This window comes from Gracilinanus agilis, chromosome 1 (assembly GCF_016433145.1).
Source record: "Gracilinanus agilis isolate LMUSP501 chromosome 1, AgileGrace, whole genome shotgun sequence".
NCBI lineage: Eukaryota > Metazoa > Chordata > Mammalia > Didelphimorphia > Didelphidae > Gracilinanus > Gracilinanus agilis.
The window spans coordinates 671780629-671805151 of record NC_058130.1 but is presented as its reverse complement, the minus strand read 5'-3'; the positions used below and the strand labels follow the sequence as shown (position 1 = coordinate 671805151).

At 37.3% G+C, this 24523-nt stretch overlaps 1 protein-coding gene across 1 annotated transcript in view; it reads right to left on the bottom strand.

Moving 5' to 3' along the window:
* The window catches only part of FER1L6 (fer-1 like family member 6), a 160778-nt gene that overhangs the window by 33939 nt on the left and 102316 nt on the right, over positions 1 to 24523 (bottom strand). Inside the window, 7 exon segments of the mRNA XM_044684251.1 lie at positions 2666 to 2754; positions 3542 to 3684; positions 8102 to 8262; positions 11638 to 11808; positions 18694 to 18821; positions 21279 to 21404; positions 22880 to 23011. Of these exon segments, the coding sequence (XP_044540186.1) occupies positions 2666 to 2754; positions 3542 to 3684; positions 8102 to 8262; positions 11638 to 11808; positions 18694 to 18821; positions 21279 to 21404; positions 22880 to 23011 (950 nt within the window).

Here is a 24523-nt window from a genome sequence, read left to right as displayed (position 1 = left end):
AACCTTTTTTGTGTCATTAACTCCTTTGGTGATCTGTGTGAAGTCTATAGACTCCTCAGAGTAATGTTTTTAAGTTCATAAAGTAAAATACATAAGATTAAAAAGAAAATCAAAAGTTAGTGAAAATGAAGATATAATATTTTTTCTAATCCAAAATCATGGATCCATTTAAATCAATCTATGGACCCCATGTTAAGAACCCCTAGACTATATGATTGCTACAATCATATTGGCCTTATTACTACTAGTTACAATCTACTGTGAAGATGGGATTAACTCTCCCCTCCCCTACTTTTAAATTTAATCACCAGAAGCTTATACACCTTACTTACCTCCTAAGTGGGGGAGGTCCACAACCCACTTTAGCAAAATGCTAAAGTGGGTGACAACTCAGAAATGACTGACTGTCCCTTGGGCAATCCTAAACAGAGTTATAGATTACAACTGGTCCCAGTAAAGTAGAGGAAGGCATAGGAAGTGACAAAAAAGAAGGGTCTTTAAAAGTGGCTACAACTTCCTTTAAGTCAGTTGTTGTTTTTTTTTTAACTATTTTGATGCTGTGAAGTCTGGTGGAGGATCATCTTCTTCAGCATGGACCCGGGACCCTAGCATTTGGTAAGACTGCTCTGGGATCTTCTCCCCTTGGACTTTGATGAGTAGAAAAAGCTGAACTTCATTTCTTGACTTCTGGAGAGATTAGTTTCTGGAGAGGCCTCCTCGTCTTGGGGGAGGTCGCATGGTTATTCACCACTGGGTCCCTCTGGCTAAATGACCCTCCAACTGAGGGCCCAGCCTGAGTTGAGCCAGGCATCGGAGAAATATTTAGGGTGATAAGCCAGACTTCTCACTCTGTCCTCTTTCACATTTCTCTACCTTACTCTTTCCCTCCATTTTGAAAATAAAGTTACTGAAAAGTCATTTTTGATTTGAGTTATAATTTTGGCAACCACATTCTCTCATATTTTAATCACACCATTAATTTTAACCCTTACACTACTTACATCATAACTTTTGAGTCTTGCCCCTTTGATTTCATTAGCATAGGAAGCACTTGGTCCTATTAGAAATTCTTTCTACCAATGGAGATTAGTACCTGCTTCCCAATTTATAGTCTTTGAGATTTGCCTGGGGCAAAGTTAATCAACTTGCTCAGAGTCACACAGTCAGTATGTATCAGAGGTGGGATATGAACCTAGGTCATCTTGTGGCTAAGACTGGCATTATCTCCATTGTACCTTGTGGCTCTTCTATGATGTGCTTACTTGGAGAAAATCAGAGGCAACTAGACACAGTCCTAAATGATTCTCTGATATGGAAGCTGATGTTGATTGCTCTATACTCTCAGATTAGGAGGGAAATATAAGCCCTTATTCCCTCCTGAATAAACTCATATGGGCCCAATTTATGGCTATAATACTTCAAAGATCTAGAACTTCATCTGGGTGGGCATCTTCCCTATCCATGCAGATGGAAGCCCTAAAATTAAGTAGTAAGTTGTTTCATAAGTTATCGTGGCTTTTAAAAAATCATCAACTAGTGGCCAACTCATCATGTACCTCTACATTTAGCTGGACTGATTTTTGGATGGAAGACATACAGTCTATCATCATAAACATACAGCCTTTCCAGATTAGAAAGACCTCCAAGAGTTTGTATCCTATGCATAGTTTTATGTCACCTGTATACCTTAGTGAGACAATCAGGGACTTTGGTTAAGAGCTATGGTTTTTTGAGTTGGAAGACTAAATGGCAATTACTAAAAAAGAATGACTAAAATGTCAACTAAATGAGAGATTATGTTAATCTTTGCTAAGTTGGCCTATATTGGTCTATGCTAATAGTAAGGCCATATTTTCTCCACTCTGGGCCACTACCACAGAAGCATCACCATTGCCCTCCAGTCAACCACATGCGCTATATATGTAGGGACTTAGAAACTGTCAAAGGAATGATATCATTTCACCATGAACCACCAGTTGGTAGGGTCAGATTTTCTTCTAAAGTACTAGAAAGAATAAAGTAAACTTTCCCAAGCTGATCTCTCATCAATGATAATAATCAAAATCACATATGGTTATGTCAAGGGTACATCAAATTCCTCTAGAAATATAAGGGTAGAGGGGGGGCAGTTGAATCCATGAAAGCTCTAATATCAACATTGCTGTTCTAAAACATGAATTAAAAGCACAGAACTTTAAACCTGGGAAGGAATTTGAAAGGACAAAATAATTGGAAGGGACCTTAGAGATAATCTCATCCTAGAATCACAGTTCTCACGCTGGAAGGAATCTTGAAATCCTACTTTCTCATTGTACAGTTGAATTTACAGAACCAGGGAAATAAGTGATTTGCTTAAGACACACAAGTATTGAGTATCATGGGTAGAATCTGAACCGACATCCTTTTTCTCCATATCCAGAACTCCTATTTACTATACCATGCTACCACCTTCAAATGTCCTTATTTTATAGTTGAGAACTTAAAACCCCAAAGCTCCTACTGATGGATATTGGCCAATAGCTCAACCTCCTTAGTCATTAGCTTTTAGTCAGCAAAATTTAACTGGCAATTTGTAGAAAATCATTCGATCTACCCAATCCAATCCTATGATCTTTGTAAAGTGACATCATGATCTCTTCTTAGAGGTGGGACTCTATTGAATTACCCTTTTGGTTTCCTTGGAGAGATGTCAACAGGTGGTCCAGGCTGTGGCATGTCTTTGGGAAACATGTCCACCCACATCTGCAGGCGACCCTTTCAGAAGGAAGAATAAGAGACTAGTTACCTTCTGAAAGCTCACCATTACTAGATTAAACACAATTTAGGTACTTGAAAGTCAATATTTTTTAACTGATGATGTTAGATCTCAAATTTTCAGTGGGAATTGGAGAAAAAATAAAAGTAGCCCTTTCTCCTTTTATTTTATTATTTTACCACACTACCAATCAATAAAACCAAACCAAACTAAACCAAAGCACAATCTGAAAATGAATTGTCAGTAAAAAGTTGCTTTGTTGTGGGCAGCTAGGTGGCTTAGTGGATTGAGAGCCAAGTCTAGAGACAGGAAATCCTGGGTTCAAATATGGCCTTAAACTTTCCCTAGTTATGTATCCTTAGGCAAGTTACTTAACCCCCAATGCTTAACCCCCTTACCACTCTTCTGCCTTGGAACCAATACATAGTACTGAATACAAAACAGAAGATAAGAGTTTTTTTTAAATTGTTTTATTTTAGCATTTGACATAAAAACTACCACTGCCTTACCCTATCCTTCCACTAAGTAAAAAAATTCTGGAGAAACTCTGGGCAAAACATCTGGGTCATCTTACTGAATGTTTTGGTACTGGGTCATTGACAAATCAAATCACAATTCAAATTTATGCAGAGACAAGCTTTTTCCCAAAGAGTGTGAAAATTCATCACATAAAGAGAATAAAACATGCAGTCCAAAGGTGACTCAGGGGAAAACTGTGACAAGTTTTAAAGGTAAATTCAACCAATAAACTATGTCTCATGGGTCCAGGCATAGATCCTTTCCTACCTGTTCCATTCCTGGCTTATCCTTGTGGTACAAAGGTCGGGTTTCTATATGCTCTGGAACAAGCTTACATCCAACTTCTGGGATTTCATCCCAGGAATGTAAAACCTTGAGTGCCAAGTGCTCATAAGATTCAACCATCTCATCTAGATGAAAACAAAGAAAAAATGCATTGAGATCAGCATGTTCTTACATGAAGAAATTGAAATTTCAGTTGGAGATTGAAATTGAAATGAAAATGAAAAATTGAAATAACATTTGGAGATAGTTATTGACATATTTAAATTAATGAATTAAATTGGAAGATTAATTTAAATATTGTAAGATTGGGAGAGGGAAAGGATGGGGGCTAGGGGAAGAAAGGAGAAAAGAAGGGAGAAAATGAAGGAATGACCTTCCCACAATCCAAAGGTCCAGAAACAATGACCTGAGTATCCTTTTCTCTATATAAGATAAACTTATCAATAATTCAGTGAACTCTGGGGTAGAAGTGACCTTGTTAATAATTAGAGAATGGCCACATATAATTTGTCAGGCCCTGGGAACTATATCATTCCCTGCTTTGATCATCAGACAAGACAAGGATTTGTCATTTGCCCTTCTATAGTACATATAGCTATCCCTTCTCCCTTTTGCTTAGGGAAAGATAATTGATGTAATCATTGCTACTCTAAGGGAGAATGACAATTTAGTGCTCTTGGGGTCTATCCAAAGCCCCTTTGCTTACTCTCCCATTCCTCACTCCCTTTTGTCCATCCATGTCATGTCTATTCTTTCCATGAACCCATTTCACCTTATTCTATCTTTGCATTATGCCTCTGGTAACTCCAATTCTATTGTTAAAAACCTCCCCTTCATATTAGATCTGTAGCCTCAGTCCTTGACATTGTTGCATATATTTTTTATTTTATTTTAAAAGCATAACATGCTTGCTGGTGGAGCTGTGAATTGATCCAACCATTCTGGAAGGCAACTATGCCCAAAGGGATTTAAAAGACTATCTGCCTTTTGATCCAGCCATACCACTGCTGTTTGTGCCCTAAAGAGATAAAAAAGAAAAAGACTTGTACAAAAATATTTACAGCTGCACTATTTGTGGTGGCAAAAACTGGAAAATGAGGGAGTGTCCTTCAATTGGGGAATAGCTGAACAAATTGTGGTATTTGATGGGGATGGAATACTATTGTGCTGAAAGAAATGATGAACTGGAGGAATTCCATGTGAACTGGAATGACCTTCATGAATTGATGCAGAGTGAAAGGAGCAGAACCAGGAGAAGACTGTACACAGACAGATGCACTGGTAAAATCGAATGTAATGGACTTCTCTACTAGCAGCAGTGAAATGATTCAGGACAATTCTGAGGGACTTATGAGAAAGAACACTATCCATATCCAGAGAAAGAACTGAGGGAGTAGAAATGCAGAAGAAAAACATATGATTAATCACAATGAGGATATGATTGGGGATTTTGACTTTAAATGATCACTCCATTGCAAATATTAATGATATGGAAATAGCTTTTGAACAATGAAAAATGTATAACAATGGAATTGCTCATCAGCTTTGGGAGGGGGAAAGAACATGAATCATTTAACCATAAAAATATTCTAAATAAATAAATTAATTTTTTAAAAATTTAAAAAATTAAAAAAACTAAAGCATAACATGCTATTTCACCTGAAAAGAATGCAAGCTCCTTGAGGGCAGGGATTACTTTGTTTTTATCTTGTATCCTCGGCCCCAAGCATTGTACCTGGCCCATAGTAGATTACTCAGTAAATGTCTATTGAATTGAGAATAGGAGAAGAGAAGGAAAAGGGAGGGGTCAGAAAAGAAGAGAAAAGAAGGTCTTAGCTCAGTGTGGCAAACAACAGAGGATGGAAGGCAGGCATAACCAAGAATGACCAGAAATGCGATCTCTATCTTAGTCAGGACTGTATTGACAGAGCTGATTGACAACCTTGAGTAATTTTAAATAAAGCCACTCAGATATTTGAGAACTAACTGAGGAGAAAGTAGGGTTCTTTGTGGAATGCTGAATAAATGAGGAGTTTTGTTTTCTGTTGAAAACACTAATCCCAGATGACAGAGGTAGAAAGAGCACTTAGATATGTGCCCAGCCTCTTTGAATTTAGACCATATTATGGGAACTCAGGTGAAAATAGAACACAACAGCAAAGGAGACAAGCTCCTGAGCCAGTATGTACTGCATGTTAGGAAGCAGATAGTAAGAGTGTGCCTCCTCCCCCAACTTCCATTTTCATGATTCCTTCTCTTTCTTCACCATTCAGATTATCAGAGCCCTCTCTTGACTAAACCTGATTTTAGGAAAAGGATGCAGTATTCAATATTTCCAAGATCTATGATTTCACTAGTGTGATTATTGTTCAACAGATGTCTATCACAACCCATACTTCTGTTCTGCTTAAATTTAGCAAGGAGTCTTTGAAAGTTGCTATAGCTAGAGTTTTTATTAGGATAGAGCAACTGGGGCTTTGCCCAAGGGGGCTAAAACTGAGAGGGTGCTAACACTTGGGAACAAATGAGCTTGGTGTCTACTGATCAAAAACAATTAGTTAATATGCAAATATATAAAGGGCTTTAAAAGAATGCCTACCCTTTGACCCAGCAATACCACTTCTGGGTTTGTACCCCAAAGAGATAGTAAGGAAAAAAGAGTTGGTCAAAAATATTCATAGCTGTGCTCTTCATAATGGCAAAAAATGAGGGGATGTCCATCAATTGGGGAATGGCTGAACAAATTGTGGAATCTGATGGTGATGGAATACTATTGTGCTGAAACGAATGATGAACTGGAGGAATTCCATGTGAACTAAATGACCTCCAGGAAATGATGAAAACAAAAGGAGCAGAACCAAGAGAACATTGAACACAGAGACTGATACATTATGGCACAATCGAATGTAATAGACTTTTCTACTATCAGCAATGCAATGACCCAGGACAATCCAGAGGAACTTATGAGAAAGAGCACTATCCACAGAAATGTAGAAGAAAAACATGATTGATCATGTAGTTCTATAGAGATATGATTAGGGTTTTGATGTTAAAAGATCACTCTGCTGCAAATAGGAATAACATGGAAATAGGTTTTGAACAATGATACGTGCATAATCCAGTGGAACTGCTTGTCAGCTCCACAAGGGAGGAGGGAAGGGCAAGTGTGGGAATCATGAATTGTGGAATTCACCATGGAAAAATACATTAAATTAAAAAAAATTAAATGATCAGTCAAAAATGGAAATCCTTCCTCTACTCTACCCCTGTTCTATCTCAGGTAAATTCTTCCTTCTTAGTATGGCCCCATGTTTCCCTTCCTTGTGTAATAACCTCCAAAGCAAATACCTCATAGTGCATCAGAATATACTTCCTCTTTTGGAAAACAACACCCTGGGCCAGTGATGGTGAACCTTTTAGAGACTGAATGTCCAAACTGAGTGTCCTCATGCCATATGCGAGTCCCTCCACCTTACCCCAGACAGGGGAGGGAGGAAGCACTCCCATTGGGCTGCTGTGCAGAGGGATGGGTCATGTGAAAAGTGTCCTCAGGCATGCATGGAGAGGGAGAAGAGAGCAGCCCCCTCCAGCACATAGTGGCATGTGTGGTATAGGTTCACCAACATGGCTTTAGGTGAATTTCTTCCCTTCCCCCACTTGTCCCATACATAAAAATCATTGCTGAGACAACAGACACATGGCCCATCTTTGGGTCTGTTCTCAAAACCTTTCTAGCTTAGCAGGACTTGCCTACCAGGTGGGTAGAACTGTACCCTCTGTCATAGCCTCTGAGTCTCCAGGATGATAGCAGATAAATCATCATAGGGGGAGTTTTAGTGGGAGGTTCTGATAACCATCATTTATACCACAGTGTGAATTTAAATCACTGTGGACTTAGGGGATGGGGATACTTCTGTCTTAAGACCTATCTTGAATTGAGGAATGATAGACTTGTCTGCTAGTGAAAATGAAAAGACATCAGCGTGTACACATGGAAGATATTCTGTGCAAAGAGTGCTTTATGGAGCCCTGGGAATCATCCACAAAGTAATAATTACTAGCAGTGCTTTATATATGTATCTCATCAGTCTTCTCAACAGCCTTTTGAAATAGGTGTTATTATTATCTTCATTTTACAGATGAGAAAACTGAGGTTGAGAGAGATTATGCAATTTGCCTAGGATCAAACATGGGAGACTTCAACTCCAGGTCTTCCTGACTCCAAATCTAGGATTGTAGTTACTGTACCATTTAACTGCTTTAATATCCCTGACTTGCTACTCCACCAACATGTAAGGCAAATTCAATCCTGCAAACATTGATAAAGAATGTTCTATGGGTCAGCATTCTATAAGGCACTTATATAATGTCTGTATGTATAAACATATATGAGATATGGACATCTCTGACAATATTCTACATCACAGTCCCCTTCCTAATATTAAAATGGCAACTTTTCCTCCTAATCTGCAATATCCCTAAATGATTCAAAGGAAGAATAAATAACATCAGCAGAATGCACTACTTATGTAAAATAGTTACCAGTGCCCTCTTCAGTGAAGACTGTTTTCCCAGAGAAGACCTTATTTCCAACCTGGATCTCCCCAGGTCGAAAGTAAGGCCCAATCAGCTTGTTATCTTTGCAGAGTTTGGTGAGTATTTCAGTGGGTTTGGATGTGTCCCTCCAGGCATTGTACCCTTCTCTGCAAGTGAGAGGGAAAGGGACATAAGTGAGACCAAGCATTCCAGTTTGAGGATGACCTATCAGAACTACGACTCCTTGCTCATAAAGTCTGAATTATTTGCAGTCTTTAATAGGTTTGAGTTTGCATAATGTTGTCCTTTCCCTTGCTGGTGTTACATGAAAAAAACCTTTTAGATCATGTGTATGCATGATTCCGTCTTGATTTATGGCTTTGGATCCGCTTAGTCTCAAAGTCAATGCAGATAGTTCCTGATTTGACATTTTTCCCCCTGACAGAATAGCCTTTTAGCTGCCTGCTACTCAGGGGAAAAGTTCCATTTGACCCTCTTATCTTACTGTTTCTTTTTTCTCATGATCTGGTAGCAAAATGTTACCAATTGTTTGAATTAAAAACTCCATTAAGTTTACTTTTAAGTAATAGCTTCCCTGGCAGGTAGCTTTTAAGTCTTACAACTCCTTCTCCATCATTGCTAAACATTTATGAGTTAATTTGCATCTAATAGCCAACTAACAATTAGATTTCTTTAATAGAAAGTGGAGTACATAGAAGAGATCTGATATGTTTGCTGCATCACACACCTTTCTATTAAAGAGGTTTAAAGCTAAAAATATCCTAGGCTACAGAAGAACTTAAGCTGAAGGGGGGAAAGTTAAGTAGAATACAAAATAGTTTTAAAAAAGAGGTGTAGCAGTTTTTCTACACTGGCACCAAGATGAAGAGTCCTTGAGGGCTCATTCAAGCCATCCTTATCCTATTCCAATCTTAAAGCATGATTGTGGATAAATTTTCCTAATCAAATGAGAATTGTTTTGTTTTAACAAAACTTTAGAGAAGTGGAAATGTATAAACTCTCAGTTCGAACCATTATGATATTTAGCAACTCTGTTAGGGAACCAAGAACAATTTTATAGTATAACTTGTTTTTTTTCTTCGCATCATATAATATTAAGAGCTCACATTTACATGGACTTTTAAGGATTAAAAAGTATTTTACATACATTATCCATCATCAGCATCATCTTGTCCCAGCTTTTTAATGACTAGAAATAATTCAGGTACAAATAAATCAATATCCTGAATTATTCTGTAATATTGACTTTTGTGCAGATTATTGCGCAGGTGAATAAAATAACTGCCTTTGTAACTGAATAAATTTAGTAGGATATAAATTTATTTTCTGTTATCTTATTGAAAGCGTCTTTGGGCCAACCTTAATAGGCAATGTAACAATGGGGATCATATTTGTCTGGTTTTATTCTTTTGTGGTTTGTACAGTGTGAAAAGTATTGGGCTCTGGAGTCAAAGGAGCCACATTTCAAACCCATCTTTGCCACTTAGGACCTATTGAACTTGGGTATTCTATTTAATCTCCTTAGACCTACTCTTCTCATCTGAAAATTAGAGGATTATATTCTGATACTATAATTTTTTTCCACAGGTCTCTATATTTTGAAAGCTTTTCATTCATGTAACATGAATTGAATGTTAGAGCATTTGGTATCATCATATCTTTAAAAATATTCTTAATAAAGATCAGTACGACCTATTCTGGACAACAGTTCTTTCTGTGATTCAGTACAAGTATAATCTATGCATTGAATTTTCAAGGATCTTTCGAGATCTGTAGGTGTAGTAATATGGAAATTTGTTGACTTATAATTTAGGAATGATAATAATATTCTGCTATATAATTTTGGTTGGCTATTTGCTAAATTATTATATCTTGATAAATATGTTTCTGTTCCTACCTTTTTTCATCATATAAGTTGATCAATAGGTTATATTCCTTAATGATAACCTTCCTGTAGTTTCTGGAGGCAAAGACCTTTATCTTGAGGGGCTATCACTGTCCCCTACCCTTTTCTGTAAACATTCACATGTTCAGTATTTGTTTCTTGATATATTATAGGTTGACTTTTATTTATGTTATCATCACATCTAACCCCAAATTTTCCTTTTGCCTCAAATGCTTTCCCTACCTTCTTCCTTCTGTGGAGATGAAGAACTATGATCATGATTCTCTGAGTAGGACTCTTAATTTCTTGCAAATTCTTATAAATCACTAATGAATCTTAGAAGAAGAATCTTTTTATCCCTTCAGTATTTGCCCAGAGCTTAACTAGTTTTCTAGAGTCAGGGAGTAAAGATATGGGGAAAAGGGATATTTAGCCAAAAATGATGCTAAAGAGCAGTGGTTCCCAAACTTTTTTGGCCTACTGCCCCCTTTCCAGAAAAATATTACTTAGCCCCCTGGAAATTAATTTAAAAATTTTTAATAGCAATTAATAGGAAAGATAAATGCACCTGTGGCTATCACTACTCCCTGGATTTCTGCAGCACCCACCAGGCAGTGGTAGTGCCCACTTTGGGAATCACTGCCATAGAGCTTTATATTCTTTGATATCTGGGCAGAAGCCAAGGAATGAATTTTATGATATTTTAGACCCAAGAGAATCAGTGAGTGGTTTTTTTATATTTATAGATCTAGTACTATTCTTGTGAGCAGTAGGGAAAAAGAACTGGAAAAGTAATTAGCCTGAGCAAAGTGGAAGACCTAATTAATCTATCACTAAATAATGATTATTATAGGTCAACTGGAAAGCAGATTCAAGATTTAAAATAAAATAAGCATTAGTGGAGGACAAAAGTACCACAATTAAGACCAATTTTGCCAATACAGGATTAAAAGGAACTATTTCAAATGCAAAATGATATAAAATTCTATCTCCATAGTGGCCTCAGCAAACAGTCATCTAGAATGGAAAGACATTGTCTACAGAAACAACATTGACTAAGGTGAAGTTACAATTTCTATTTTCCCCTAAGCTAATCCTCTTTATACTTAAAGCAGTTGGAAACCTCTGCTTTCATAAGGAATTAACCTAGTTCACCTGTTCCTAGAGCAATTGCATAGTCTATGAAGCCCTAGGTGGGATGTCAGAGGGGCCAGAAAAAAGAGTCATGAGGGGACAAGGATAGACAATCATCCCCCACAACAACCTTCTCACACTTCATTTTCTGTCCACTCATAAAGCCAGAGCAGCTCTTACCATACTGCTAGTCATTAGCTTACTGGATGGGAAGCTTATAAGCATCCTAGTTGAAGTGGACCTTGTCCTTGGTGCTGAATCCATCATTCCCACTTCAAACTAGAACCTTCATTCAGTTTCGAGGGACCAGAGTTCATTGATTTGACATTACTAATTCAAGTTCTGTTTAAGAAGTCATCATAGGGACTCCTTAGCTAGTTAAACTTTTCTAAAAGCTGAATTATTTCATAACCAAAACCCAGAGCACCAAAGGCTGTGGCATCTTTTACAAAAGATCTAAAGGTGGGGGAGAGAGGAGAATGGGAAAGGAGAAAGTACTTACATCTCATACTGGCTCTGTAAGCCACAGATTGCTCGATGCTTACTATAGAAGCGGTTCTCCAGGTCAATTTTGGTCTCTCCAATGAGATCATCTGACCCAATCATGTCATGGTCATATATTCGAACTATGAGCAGAGTTTCTTTAGGAAATGTAGCCTGAATCTCAAATGACCTAGGACCCAAGAAGAGAAAATTTTATGATCCAAACTGACTTAATGATCTGTTACAAACTCACCTTTGTATAGGTTTAAAAAGTACTTTATTTAAACATTTTTGTCAAGTACATAGAATATAATTCTTATTTTACAGATGAGGGAACAAGTTCAGAGAATTTAAGTGACTTGGCCAAGATCACACAACCAATAAATGCAAAAACTGGGATTTGAATATAGGTTTTTGCCTCTTAATTCTAATATTTATTTTATTAGACTATGGCAAAATTACTTTTACACTTCACTATTTGTACCAATGGGGCAATTGTGTGGTGCAATGGATGGAATGCTGGGTCTAGAGTGAGTTCAAATATGGTCCCAGACACTTATTAGCTATATGATTCTGGATAAGTTATTTAACCTTTGGGTACCTTAGTTTCCTCTTCTACAAAATGGGTTTAATAATAGCACCTAACTCCCAGGGTTGTTGTGAGGATAAATTGAGATAACTACAAAGCACTTAACACAATACCTGGCATATGATAAGGACTATATAAATGTTTGTTTGTTGTTTAATTTGATGATTCTTATGAATTGTATCATGCAAGAGGCAATATGGAATAGTGAACATAAAGTGGGCCTTAGAACCAAGAGTATCTAGGTTCAAGTCTTGGCTTTGATATATACTCTCTGTAGAACCTTGGGCAAGTCACTGAACTTCTCAGGGCCCCTGGTAACTCTCAGAGAAGAGGGACAGAACAGTGACCACTCAGCATTGGTAGAAGGAGTTGCTTCTCCAGAAATTCTCTGTACCAGCATTGGCAAAACTTTTAGAGATCACATGCCCAAACTGCACCTTGAAGCTGCCTATGAGCCCCCTGCATTGCCCTGGATAGCAGAGGGAGGAAGTGCTCACATTGGCCTGCTGGACAGAGGGGCAGGACATGTGAAAATTGTCTGCAGCTATGGTGGAGAGAAGAAATGGAACAGGCCCCTCTGGCATGCTGGGGCATATGTGCCATGCCTTCACCAATACAGCTCTATACCAATGGAATCACAAGTCCAGTGCAAAATTATAAAATTAGATAAAAATGCAGCTCATATTTTGAAAATAAAAATCCTGAGATTTATTTTTATAAGGTGCAACTCTGCTTCTATTTTTCTAAACAAATTACCCAATGCTAATTTTAAATACATGCATAAGAATCTTATCATGTATTTTTTCAGATTACATGTAGATACAGTTTTTAATCATTTTCTAATGTTTTGTGATCTGTGTTCTCTCCCTCCCATTCATAAGATTTTAAGTTCTTTAACTATCAGGTTGAAATATGGACATTCCTTGTGCTATATAGTAACTGTATTCAGAAAGAATTTTTATTAAAAAACTATTTTGAATGCAGTGAATAAACTTGCTATGCAAAGTAAAATAAATAAATAAGCAAGTATGCTATAAAAGTATAGTCTTCATCTGCCAGGGGTTAATATAAGACATAATGAGGAAAAATAAGAATAATAAAGGAAAGAGCTTTATTATATGTGCTGCCGAAGCAAGCACAAGGAAAGAGCTTTAAAGCTATAGGAGATTTTGAGATCACTTAAACCAAATCTTTCCCTTTATAGGAAACTGAGACTTGGAAAAGTATCTTTCCCAGAGCTCCATGCTTGGTAGGAAAGTCTGAACTAGAAGTTAGAGTGTCAGATAGTTACTCTAGTGCTCTTTCTACTTCCATCGGGCTGCATGCATATAAAGCTTTCTAATGGAAATATTTCTGAATAATCTGACTGCTTCCTCAGCATGCTGTGAGACTTGACCAGGCTGCCACATACACTGCCAGACCTGCTTAGTTATGACATAGCAATTTCCACAGCATCCCCAAGAGGCCATTATCCTGCCTCTACAGATAATGAAGCAGAGAGATGGGACAATTTCAGTGATTATATCTGACTTGAGGTGACTCTAGTAGGTCAGTGTATTGCTGAGGAAAGAGCTTAATTTTTCTATCTGTCAAGTCATCAAGATACTGCATCCCTTTGGGATGAAGGACTTAGGGTTCCTAAAATGGAGCAGCAATAAGTAATATTCAATAGCTTTTCCACAGGTAAGACTCCCACAGATTTTAGGGCTTATAATCATTATTTTCACCACCACCATCATCATTGTCAACTTCACTAGAAGGGTCCTAAACTACCCACTCAGGAGATTCTATGACAGTGACAATGCTAAGGAGAATAAGGAAAGACCCTGAAGGTATTGTCAAGCATTCAATTGTAGGTGACATCTTGACATATAATTATTGCTGCCTAAACCTTAGGTTTCTTCTATGCTTAAGACCTTAAGCAGTTTATAACACACCCCATTGCATGATCTCTTCAAAGGATATACGAAGTTCAGGGGAAAATAAATACACAGAGAAAGCTATTTAGATAGCCAGACTTCCCATATGTACTATGGAGGTACAGCACCAGGTCCAGTTTACCAATGGCTAAAGACCATAGGATTGGCATTTTCCCTACTTTAAAATATCTGTTATAGACAGTATCAGAGTGGAAGAGACATCTATGAAAAACTAACACCAGCATCTTTTGCCTTCTTGCTCTCATATCTCAGCTTCTCTGCCCTGTTATAATTTTAATTAATTCATTTGGTCACTCACTCATTCATTCATTTATACATTTGACAAATCTTTGATTACTAAGTACAAAACTCTGCAAGAGAGAGAAATGATACAGTACAAAGAGCCTTGAATTAAAAGTGAAAAGATCTGGCTCCATTCCTTACAACCTTTGTGATCTTTGATCAAGTCTCTTTTCCTCTCTGTACCTTAGTTAGTTCGTCTATAAAATAGGACGTTAGACTATATTATCTCTAATGTGCTTTCCAATCCTAACAATGACCCTGGGAAGAGTGAAACATAACTTCTGAAATCAATCCAAATAAGTACAACTCAATTCAATTGAATAAATGCCTCTTATATTCAAGGCAGGTAGGTGGCAGAGGGAACAGAGTGCCAAGCCTGGATTCAGAAAGACTAATTTTCTTGAATTCAAATCTGGCCTCAGATACTTATTAGTTGTGTGATTCTGAGCAAGTCACTTAACTTTGTTTTCCTCAGTTTTTTCATCTGTGAAATGAGCTGGAGAAGGAAATGGTAAACTACTACAGTATTTTTGCCAAGAAAACAAGGTCACAAAGAGTCATATACAACTGATCAAAAGGAAGTGTATGTATGTGTGTGAGAGTAAGAATTAAGTACTTACTTTTTAGGTGCATTGTGCTAGGTAGGTGTTATGTAGTAAACCCTTTGGCAACATCTGATAAGAACTCTGATTTCTGATATCCAAAGAGAGTATTCCCCTTAAAAATATTTTAAAGGGGTTTTCAACTACCCAGGATAACTAACATAGGTTTATGTGGGTACCTCACATGCCTTAAAGCTCATCTTCAGGAATGATAGTAGTATTAGGGATTATAATGTTCCATCAAAAAAAACCCCAGTTGTTTAGGTATGGAAGTTACAGGCAGACAAAGTTTAGTTTGATATAAAAAAGTACGTCTTAACAATTGAATCTTTTTTTAAAAAAAGAATGAACTTCCTTGAAAGATAGTGAATTTCTCATCACTGGAGGCTGCCAGACACAGGCCAGAAATCCATTTTTTGGGGATATTTTAGAATAGATTCAAGCTTCAGATTGGGGCCAGACTAGATGACCTTGGAGGTCTCTTTCAAATCTGAGATTCTATGAATCAGTAGTTTCCTTAGCAATTGTAGAGTAAAAGGAATACTGAAGAGTACTAGGAGGCCTGGGTTGAATACCAGTCCTGCTCCCTATGATCTTTGTGACCCTGTCAAGCGGTTTCCGTTCTTTGGTGCTTCATTTCTTTATCTGTAAAGAGATTTTGGTCCAAAATGATCCCTAACATTCTTTCCTATGTGAAATTCTTTAATTCTTTAGATTCAATATAAAGGACCTGCAATTTCTTGTGCAAAATCCTTGTATGGCCCACCAGTGAAATTTTAGTGACTAAAAAAACCCAATTCCCTGGAGCAATAAAGAGGGACATTTCAAGACAATGAAGGGATTTCACATCCTTTCCCATTCCCCATTAGTGGCAGGAATATGGAATTCACTATATAGCAATAAGACTTCAGATATTTCTGCCATAAGAATTGTTTAGAATCCATAAAGAATCTAACCAACAACTGGTTGAAGGGTTAGGTAGGTAGGTATCCTGTCTGATAACATCAGATTAATCACAAAATTTGAAAGGCGAAAGGGGGACCTCAGTGGCTATCTAGGCTAACCAATTCAGGAAAGCAAGTAGCCATTCAGCTTCTGTTTGAAAACCTCCAAAGAGAGGGAGCTTGGCACCTCTCTAGGCAAGCCATTGTACTTTTGTTCCTAATAACTCCATTATTAGGAAATTTTTCTTGCATTCAAAGCTTACATCAGCCTTTGTAATAACCATTGTTCCTGCTCTGCCCTCTGGGGCCAAATTGACTATACCATTGTCAACATGACAGCCTCTCAAATATTTTAAGGCAACAATTAAGTATTTGAAGGACCATTAAATGAGGGAAAGTTTCGACTTTTCTGTTTGAAAGGAGATGACTTTGATATTCACATAAAGACAGAGACATTAATGTTGGAATGCTAGCCAATGCCAATGATCTCTCTCCTTACCAAGTAAGAAAAATGGCGGAATCTATCACAGGACCTTTGCTACAGGGGGAGCATAAATACTAAAGTATTAATAAAAATGGATCCTGGCATCACATCCCAGCTTTACTGCTGAAATACTTCATGACACAGAAAAGGCTACTGCATTTCGGTCTGCTTGCTTTCCGTATTGTAAAATGGGAAAAATAAAACTGACCTAATTCATGGGGCTGCAGTAGGAAAGAGCTAATAAAAAGTGACTGCAAAGCACTTGGAAAATATTAAGTACTCATTACATCAGTGTTAAGTAATGCTAAAGGTCATTCCTTGATGCAGAGAAACCAAGGAAAGTTTCCCTGACACAGTGCCCATTGTATTTTTAATCATTCTCATTAATCTGAACTGGCCAGATCATTTATCGCTTCATTTTCTCTGGAGTTATATAATATGAGGACCTGAGAGGAGATCAAGTGTCAGGAAGCCCAGGGCTCCTACAAACAAGGAAGGGAATTTAAATAAGAGCTGACAACACAGAGAGAGTAGTCAGCATTTTTAGTTATGGAAGAAAAGGCACTTGATGTATCTAAAGTACATCTCTATTTACCCTTTCAATGATCCATGATTTCACTGATGAGGATACAGCATATCCTTCACACTATTGCATATCAAAGATTTCTGATGACTTAGTGCAACCAATTTGGTGATAAACCTCTCTAAACTCAGTGAAGCCTAGACTTGAACAAGGGCAACCTTACCACAGTGGAAAGAATCCTGGATTTGGAGTCTGTGGACCTGGGTTTAAATCCCTCCTCTGCTACTTACTGTGATTGATCCTGGGCAAGTCATTTATTTATCTAAATCTTGGTGATGACTTCAACTGTAAAATAGGGACAAGTTGCACCAAGTGACCTTTGAGTTCCCTTCCAGTTCTTTTCTAATTGTCTGCTGCATTTAACATGCAACCTATCATAGGCAAAACCCAGAGAACTGAAGGGGAGAGACAGAGAGAAAGTGAGAGAGAGAAACAGAGAAACAGAGACACGAGACAGAGAGACAGAGAGAGAGAGAGAGAGAGAGAGAGAGAGAGAGAGAGAGAGAGAGAGAGAGAGAGAGAGAGAGAGAGAGAGGGAGAGACAGAGACAGAGACAGAGACAGAGTATATATTCATGTGATCATGTAAGGACACACACATATAAAATTTACTATATAAAAGAACCCCCAATCCCAAATCTTTAGAAACATTTTATCTCTAATGGTGAGGGATAAATAGAAGAAACAATTCAAGAGAGATGCTATAAAATAGATTTGCAAAGACATATTTCATAGATTCATTCAGATGTATTACATGAAAACTTGTTACAAGATAAGCAAATAATCTGATAGATGTGCTAGATTATTCCAACACAAATTCAGTCTTTTCTAGTAAAAGTTTTTTTTTTTAAATGGCATCTGTATTGGGGAAGACATCTTGCTAACATGTTTATAAATGAATCCCAACCCCTACTGGGCTCCCCAATTAGGAAATGGATTGGGGTTGAGGGAGCAGATATATATTACTAATGACTCTTAAAAAACTGAGTGTGATCCTAGGTAAGTCACTTTCCTTTTCTGGCCAACAGTTTTCTTTCTCTTTAAAGTAAAGCAGTTGGAATAGACTTGTAAGAAGGTAGGCTTAAATGAAATGATGCTGAGTGAAATGAGCAGAACCAGGAGAACGCTGTATAAAGTAACAACAATAATATATGATGATCAACTGTGAATGACTTAGCTATTATCAACAAGGCATGGATCCAGGACAATTCTAAGAGGGACTCATGATGAAAAAGGAGATCTACGGCCATAGAAGGAACAGATGAAGTCTGAATGCAAATTGAAACATAGCATTCTCCACTTTATTTCGTCCATGCATTTTTCTCTACTGTAAGTAATATGTATCTTATTTCACAACAGGATGAACAGGAAAATGTGTATTATGTGAATATATGTATAACCTACATACATCATATTACCTGCGTTTTTGGGGAGGAAGGGGAAAAAAAAGAATGAGACATAGATTTTTTTTTATATAGCTGATGTGAAAATTTGTCTTGGATAAGCATGTTTATTATAATTTATTAAATATTTATAACAAATCACATTCTTTTTTATGGTACATATTGTATTATTTATTTACAGAATAAAAACAAACGGTAACTAAGAAAAAACCTTCAACACCATGAGGAAGTCACAATGGAGTCACTGACCTTCCAAATACTGGATTCAGTTGTTTGGGAATATATTTCTCCCGGTCCTTAATTTCAGTTTTGCCAAGGGTTAGCGCAATGTAGGGATCAGATTTACCATCTGGATCAGCTGGGCTGAGGTTAAATGCCTGAGGAGGAAAAACATCCTTTTAATCACTTAGAAATTTTCTCTTAGGATGATTTGCAGCTCCTTTATCTTTTTTATTTCTCTGAAGTCCATCTTCATCCAGGTGGACAGAAGGTCCCATTCACTTATCATCCATCTGGTCAGACTGAAGTTTCCATTGAGTGGCTTAATGATCTTCTATCTGGAGTGCCTGATATGAGAGTATAGGAACACTGAGGAGAGCCCTGACTGACAGATGAGAGCCTACAAGGACCCAAGCTTAGTTTGAAGGGTGGGAAATTGAATGAAAGTATCAACAACAGCATCCCCAAATGCTTCAATCAGCATTTGGCATTTTACCATCCTTTTTTATACCTGGAACCCCTTTGCCACTGCTTTCTCTTAACTAAATCCCATCCTTCAAGAAATACCTCTTCCTTTCTGACTTCCTTTTGCAACTATTCACAGAAACCCTCCTTAGCCAAAATATGTAGTAGCTCTCAAATAAGTCGTGTTCAGAATCATCAGGAGGGATCCATAGAGGGCATCTTGTTTAACCTGCAGCTGAACAGCAAACTTCTCTACAATATACCCAACAAATGATGGCCCAACCTTCACTCAAGGCAACTAAGTGGCACAGGGGAGAGACTTGGATTTGGAGTCAAGAAGACTGGTGTTCAAAATATCTAGTTCATACATGGTAGGTATCTAAATGTTTATCAACTGATACTAGCTTTTTGACCCTGTTAGCATCAGTCTTCTCATCTGTAAAATGGAGGCAGTAACAGAACATACCAAGATTGGCAAAGATCAAATCAGATAATATGTCTTTAAAATGCTTTTAAAACCTTAAAGAGACTTATAAATATTAATCATTATGAAAATTAGGCAGCAGGATGAAATCCTGGCTGAAGAACTTGAAACCAGAAATACTTGAGTTCAAAACCTGCCTCAAATACTGACAGTCTGGGAGATCTGGGCAAATCACTTCAACCACTGTCTGCTTCAGTTTCCTATCTACAGAAAAAGAATATTAATCATACTTACCTCAGAGTTATTGTGAGGATAAGATGAGATAATATTTTGTAAAGAACTTTGTAAGCTTTAAACACTATGGAAGTGCTTTATATATTGTAATTATATATTTTATAATATTATAAAATTTCAGAAGCAAGTTTGATCTTGATAATAAGAACAACTTCCTAGCAATTAGAGCTATTCAGAACTGTAATGGACTATCTTGTATAATAGCAAATTCCCCTTCAATGAAGGTGTCTAACAGTAATAATAATAATAACTATTTTTTATAGCTAGCATTTATAGAGCATTTTGTGGCTTGCAAAGAACTTTACATGTGTTTTCTTAATTAATCCTTACATTAATCTGTGAGGTAGGTGTGATTGATATTCCTTTTTATAAATGGGAAACTGAAGTAGATCCTTGTTAAGTGACTTGCTCAGGGTCACACTGCTAGTAGATGTCTGAGGTCAGATTTGAACATAGATCTTCCCAGATCTTCTGGGTTCAGTATTCTATCCAATCAGACACAAACCTTCCTCAATCATCTCTGTGATGTCTAAAAATACACACGATGGCAAAATTAAGAAATGGGATCAGTTCAATAGCAAAGAACGATCCATTTTTGGTTTCTGAGACAAGAAGAAAGGAAGAAGTGTTGTCATAGTGGGAGTATTTTACTGCACTTTAGGTGGAATGTACCAAGAGGATGAATCATGGTAATCCCTGGGGCTCTGATCCTCACTACTTCTTGGAGACCAGAAATGTCTGTCTATAACAGAGTATGGTTCCCAAGACTGAACCTCTTTTTTATGGTCAAGAAAACCAAAGTCCTTTATCAAGCAACCAGAAGTAACAGGTAGTTTTCAGGGTAAATAACAGTCTCCACTCTCTATAAGCCAGATTACTTTTAGGAAATATGATTATTAGGCAATCAGTGGGTAAATACCTACTGAACTGTGCCATGAAAGATACTAAGGATAAGACACAGTCCCTGAGGCTTGTGAAAGGTTAACTTCACTGAATGCAAATTGAGAGATCCTCACTAGTGGTACAAGATGGTAAGTGAGGGAGGACAGAATGAATTGGACTATGGAGGCTTCCTGAAGGAAATGGTTCTGGCTTAGGCAGACAGATGGAATCTGTGGTTTTGCTTATCATCTTCTGCTCCCTTTTCTCGTTCCTTCAAACTCTCCTTCGTGGTTTGCCACCTCTCTTACACCCAACAATAAATATACTTTTCAAGATTGAGACATTTCATTGTCTTCCTCTGTCAGCCAGCCAGGGGACCTACAGTGGTCAGAACGAAAGAGCCAGAGAATATATCATTGTCACAGAACCATCCCTTGACCCATCCTGGGAAGCACTTTCAAAATTAGTCCTAATGGAAAGGCAGTGAAATACCAATATTTGAAGACCCAGCCCCATCCCATTTCAAAGCTAGTAAAGAAGATTAACTTACAGCAACAATATATACTCTGATCAGGACTTTGATAGAATGGTTGGGTGGAATCCCCTGCTGGATTCGAAGCTGTCCTCCTTCCTCTAGGCTGGGGTCCTCTGGACTTTTGTAAATGCAGAAAGAGCCCTGTAAACACACAAGGATAATTCAATGAATAAATGATAGTAACAATATCAATAGGTAGCATTTATATGGTACGTAAAGTGTGTAAAATACTTTAAAAACCATTATTTGTTCAGCATAAAAACCCTGAGTTGAATGTTATCATTATATCAATTTGCCAGGAAACTGAGGCACGAAGGGAGATTAAGTAATTTGCCAAGAATCACATAGGAATGTCCAAAGCCAGATTTGAATTCATGTCTCCCTGACTTCAAGTCCGGCACTCTTTCTATTATGCCACTTTGCTATTTAAGAAATGTCTTCTTTATTCATTAAGGAATTTCATGCTTAAATGATGGAGGTATTTCATTCTCCAGATCCCCATCATATATCTTTAAGAAGATGAGAGACCCCTGGGGCTGAGAAGCAAAATCTAAGAAAAATGTCATAAGCAATATAGAAATATCTGTTATTAATAAAATAATTTAAAATTAGAAAATCATTCTCCTTACAATGACCTAGTGAGGTAGACAGTGCAAGTATTTTTAATCCCATTTTGCAAGTAAGGAAGAAGAGTCTATAAGAGGTTGCATGACTTGCTCTTGATCACCCAGGTAAGCAGAATCTATTGCAAGATTCAGGCCCAGGGGGTAGCTAAGTGTCACAATGAATAGATTGCCAGCCCTGGAGTTGGGAGAACCTGGGTTTAAATCTGACCTTAAATAGCTTTATGACCCTGAGAAAATAACTTAACCCCATTTGCCTAGACCTTGCTCTTCTGTCTTAGAGTTGTTATTAAAACAGAAGCTAAGGTTGTGTTTTTTAAATTTCTAACCCAGGTCTCCTCTTTCCAAGGCTAGGACTTTAGCCCCTATGTGACAATGACTCTCAAATGTAATAGACAGCAGATGGCTAGACTAAATGGTGGTAGATATTGAGGGAACTTAAGGAAGTCCTTTCAGCATGTTGAATAGATCCTTCATGGAGAATTTATGAGAAAATCATAGATAAGAAGTGGGATGGGACAAGACAGAGTAGGAAGGTGTGCAACAGTTGAGATTTGCATGTGTAAAGGAAATTACCCATACCAATGAAATTATAGATGAATAAAAATACCATTTATGTTTTTTAAAAAACAAGAGTTGAGATGCCAAATTGGATAGGCTGTGTTCTATGAAGGCCCAAGTTCAGAAACTTGCTGATTTTGTGACAATATAAAAGTCATCTAAATTCTTTGTGCTTCAGTTTCCTCAACTGAAAAATTGGGAACTGAATTTGATGTTTTCTAGGGTCTTCGCAACTCTAAATCAAGGAGAAATTGTGTTTTCCTTAGGTAAAGATGACATTTCTGATACCTCAATTAATCATACTGAATTATTTTCAGGTAAGGATGAGCCTACATTGAGCAATTTCTTGTCCCATTTCCATTGTGATCCTTGAGAGGCATGGAGTACCATGCTTGAAAATGATACCCCATCAACTATAGAATTTAGACTCACCTTGAATTTCCCTATTACTCTGTCTCCATCGATGCTGTGATCATCTTCCATGGACTTGCCTCTGAAGAGCTCGAAGGTTTTCACCCAGTCTTCAAAATTATTAAATTCATTCTCTAGATCTCCATCATATATCTTTAAGAAAACAGAACATTTGGGTTGAAAAGGGAATATCTAAGAACAATTTCATAAGTAACATAGAAATATCTATCAAGCCAAAGTTATTCTCATAGACCAGAATATGATTCAAAGTTTCTGAAAGAGTAGAATGAAGATAATCATAGCTAGCCTCTGTATAGCAATATGAAGTTAACAAAGAATTTTATATGCATTATTCTCATTTGAACCACAATATAACTCTGTGAGGTAGGTGCCATTAGTATCCCCATTAAATAGATGAGGAAACTGAGGCTGAATGAGATTAAGTGACTAACTCAGGCTTTGACAGCTTGTAATATCTAAGGCAAGATTTCAACTCAGGTCTTCCTGACTCCAAGTCTGACACTACCCACTGAACAACTTAGCAGACTCTGTGGATAGGTGATGGAAGAGTAGAACCACATGGCCAAATGAGCCATTTGGGAACACCAACCCATTGGGACTATCTGGGTTCTAGCTGAATATCGTTCCATCCTTTGTTTCCACTCTAACCTCAAGCACTCCATAACTTCCAAAGGGGTAAAAGACAAGTCCAAGTTTGAGCATGCCATTCTGGCCACTGTACTTCTCTGTTGAGATGGAGTGTATACTTTATATTCTTAGGGTACCCTGGGTCATCTTATTGTATTGAATCACTAGAGGGAGAAGGAGAAAGAGGTCAAGTCTACAGTTCTTTGGTATTCTTTTACTCTGTGTCAATGCCCAGCTGAGCTGTCAATTGGCGATAGATAAGTTACAATGATATTGTAACCTATTAGCCAGTGCCTTGGGGGAAAAGAGGCCAAGGAAGTGACTTATTCTCCTTATTGAACTAGTTCTTTCTAGTTCCCCATTAATACCAAATTCTTACATCTAGGTTTGGGAATTTTAAAAGAATAAGGCTGGTCTATTGAATTTGAGGCTAATTATTGATTAAGATGTTTTATATATCTTAATTTATATATTATATAATATGGGTACTATATAATATATATTTATAAGATGTATACATATATCACTGTCCCTAAAACATATCTATATCTATATCTATATCTATATCTATATCTATCTATCTATCTATCTATCTATATATATATATATATATATATATATATATATAAGACTAGACCCTTTTGGGCAGATAGGTGACTCAGTGCATTGAGAGCCATGCCCAGGGATGGCCTGGGTTCAAATCTGACCTCAGACACTTCCTAACAAGTCACTTAACCCCCATTGCTTAGCCCTTACCACTCTTCTGCCTTGGAACCAATATACAGGATTGATTCTAAGATGGAAAGTAAGAGTTTTAAAAAAAGACTAGACCCTAGAGGGTGGAACTGTTTCATTTCTGTTTTCATATATTCAATAACTAGTCAGTATGGTCATTGGTACACAATAGGTGCTTAATCAATGTTTGTTCAGTTGAATCTTTGAAAACAGTTACATAAAGCCAACCTGCTGATTGATTACTAAGGGGCTTTCATGGGCTATTGTTCATTAGCAGAAACA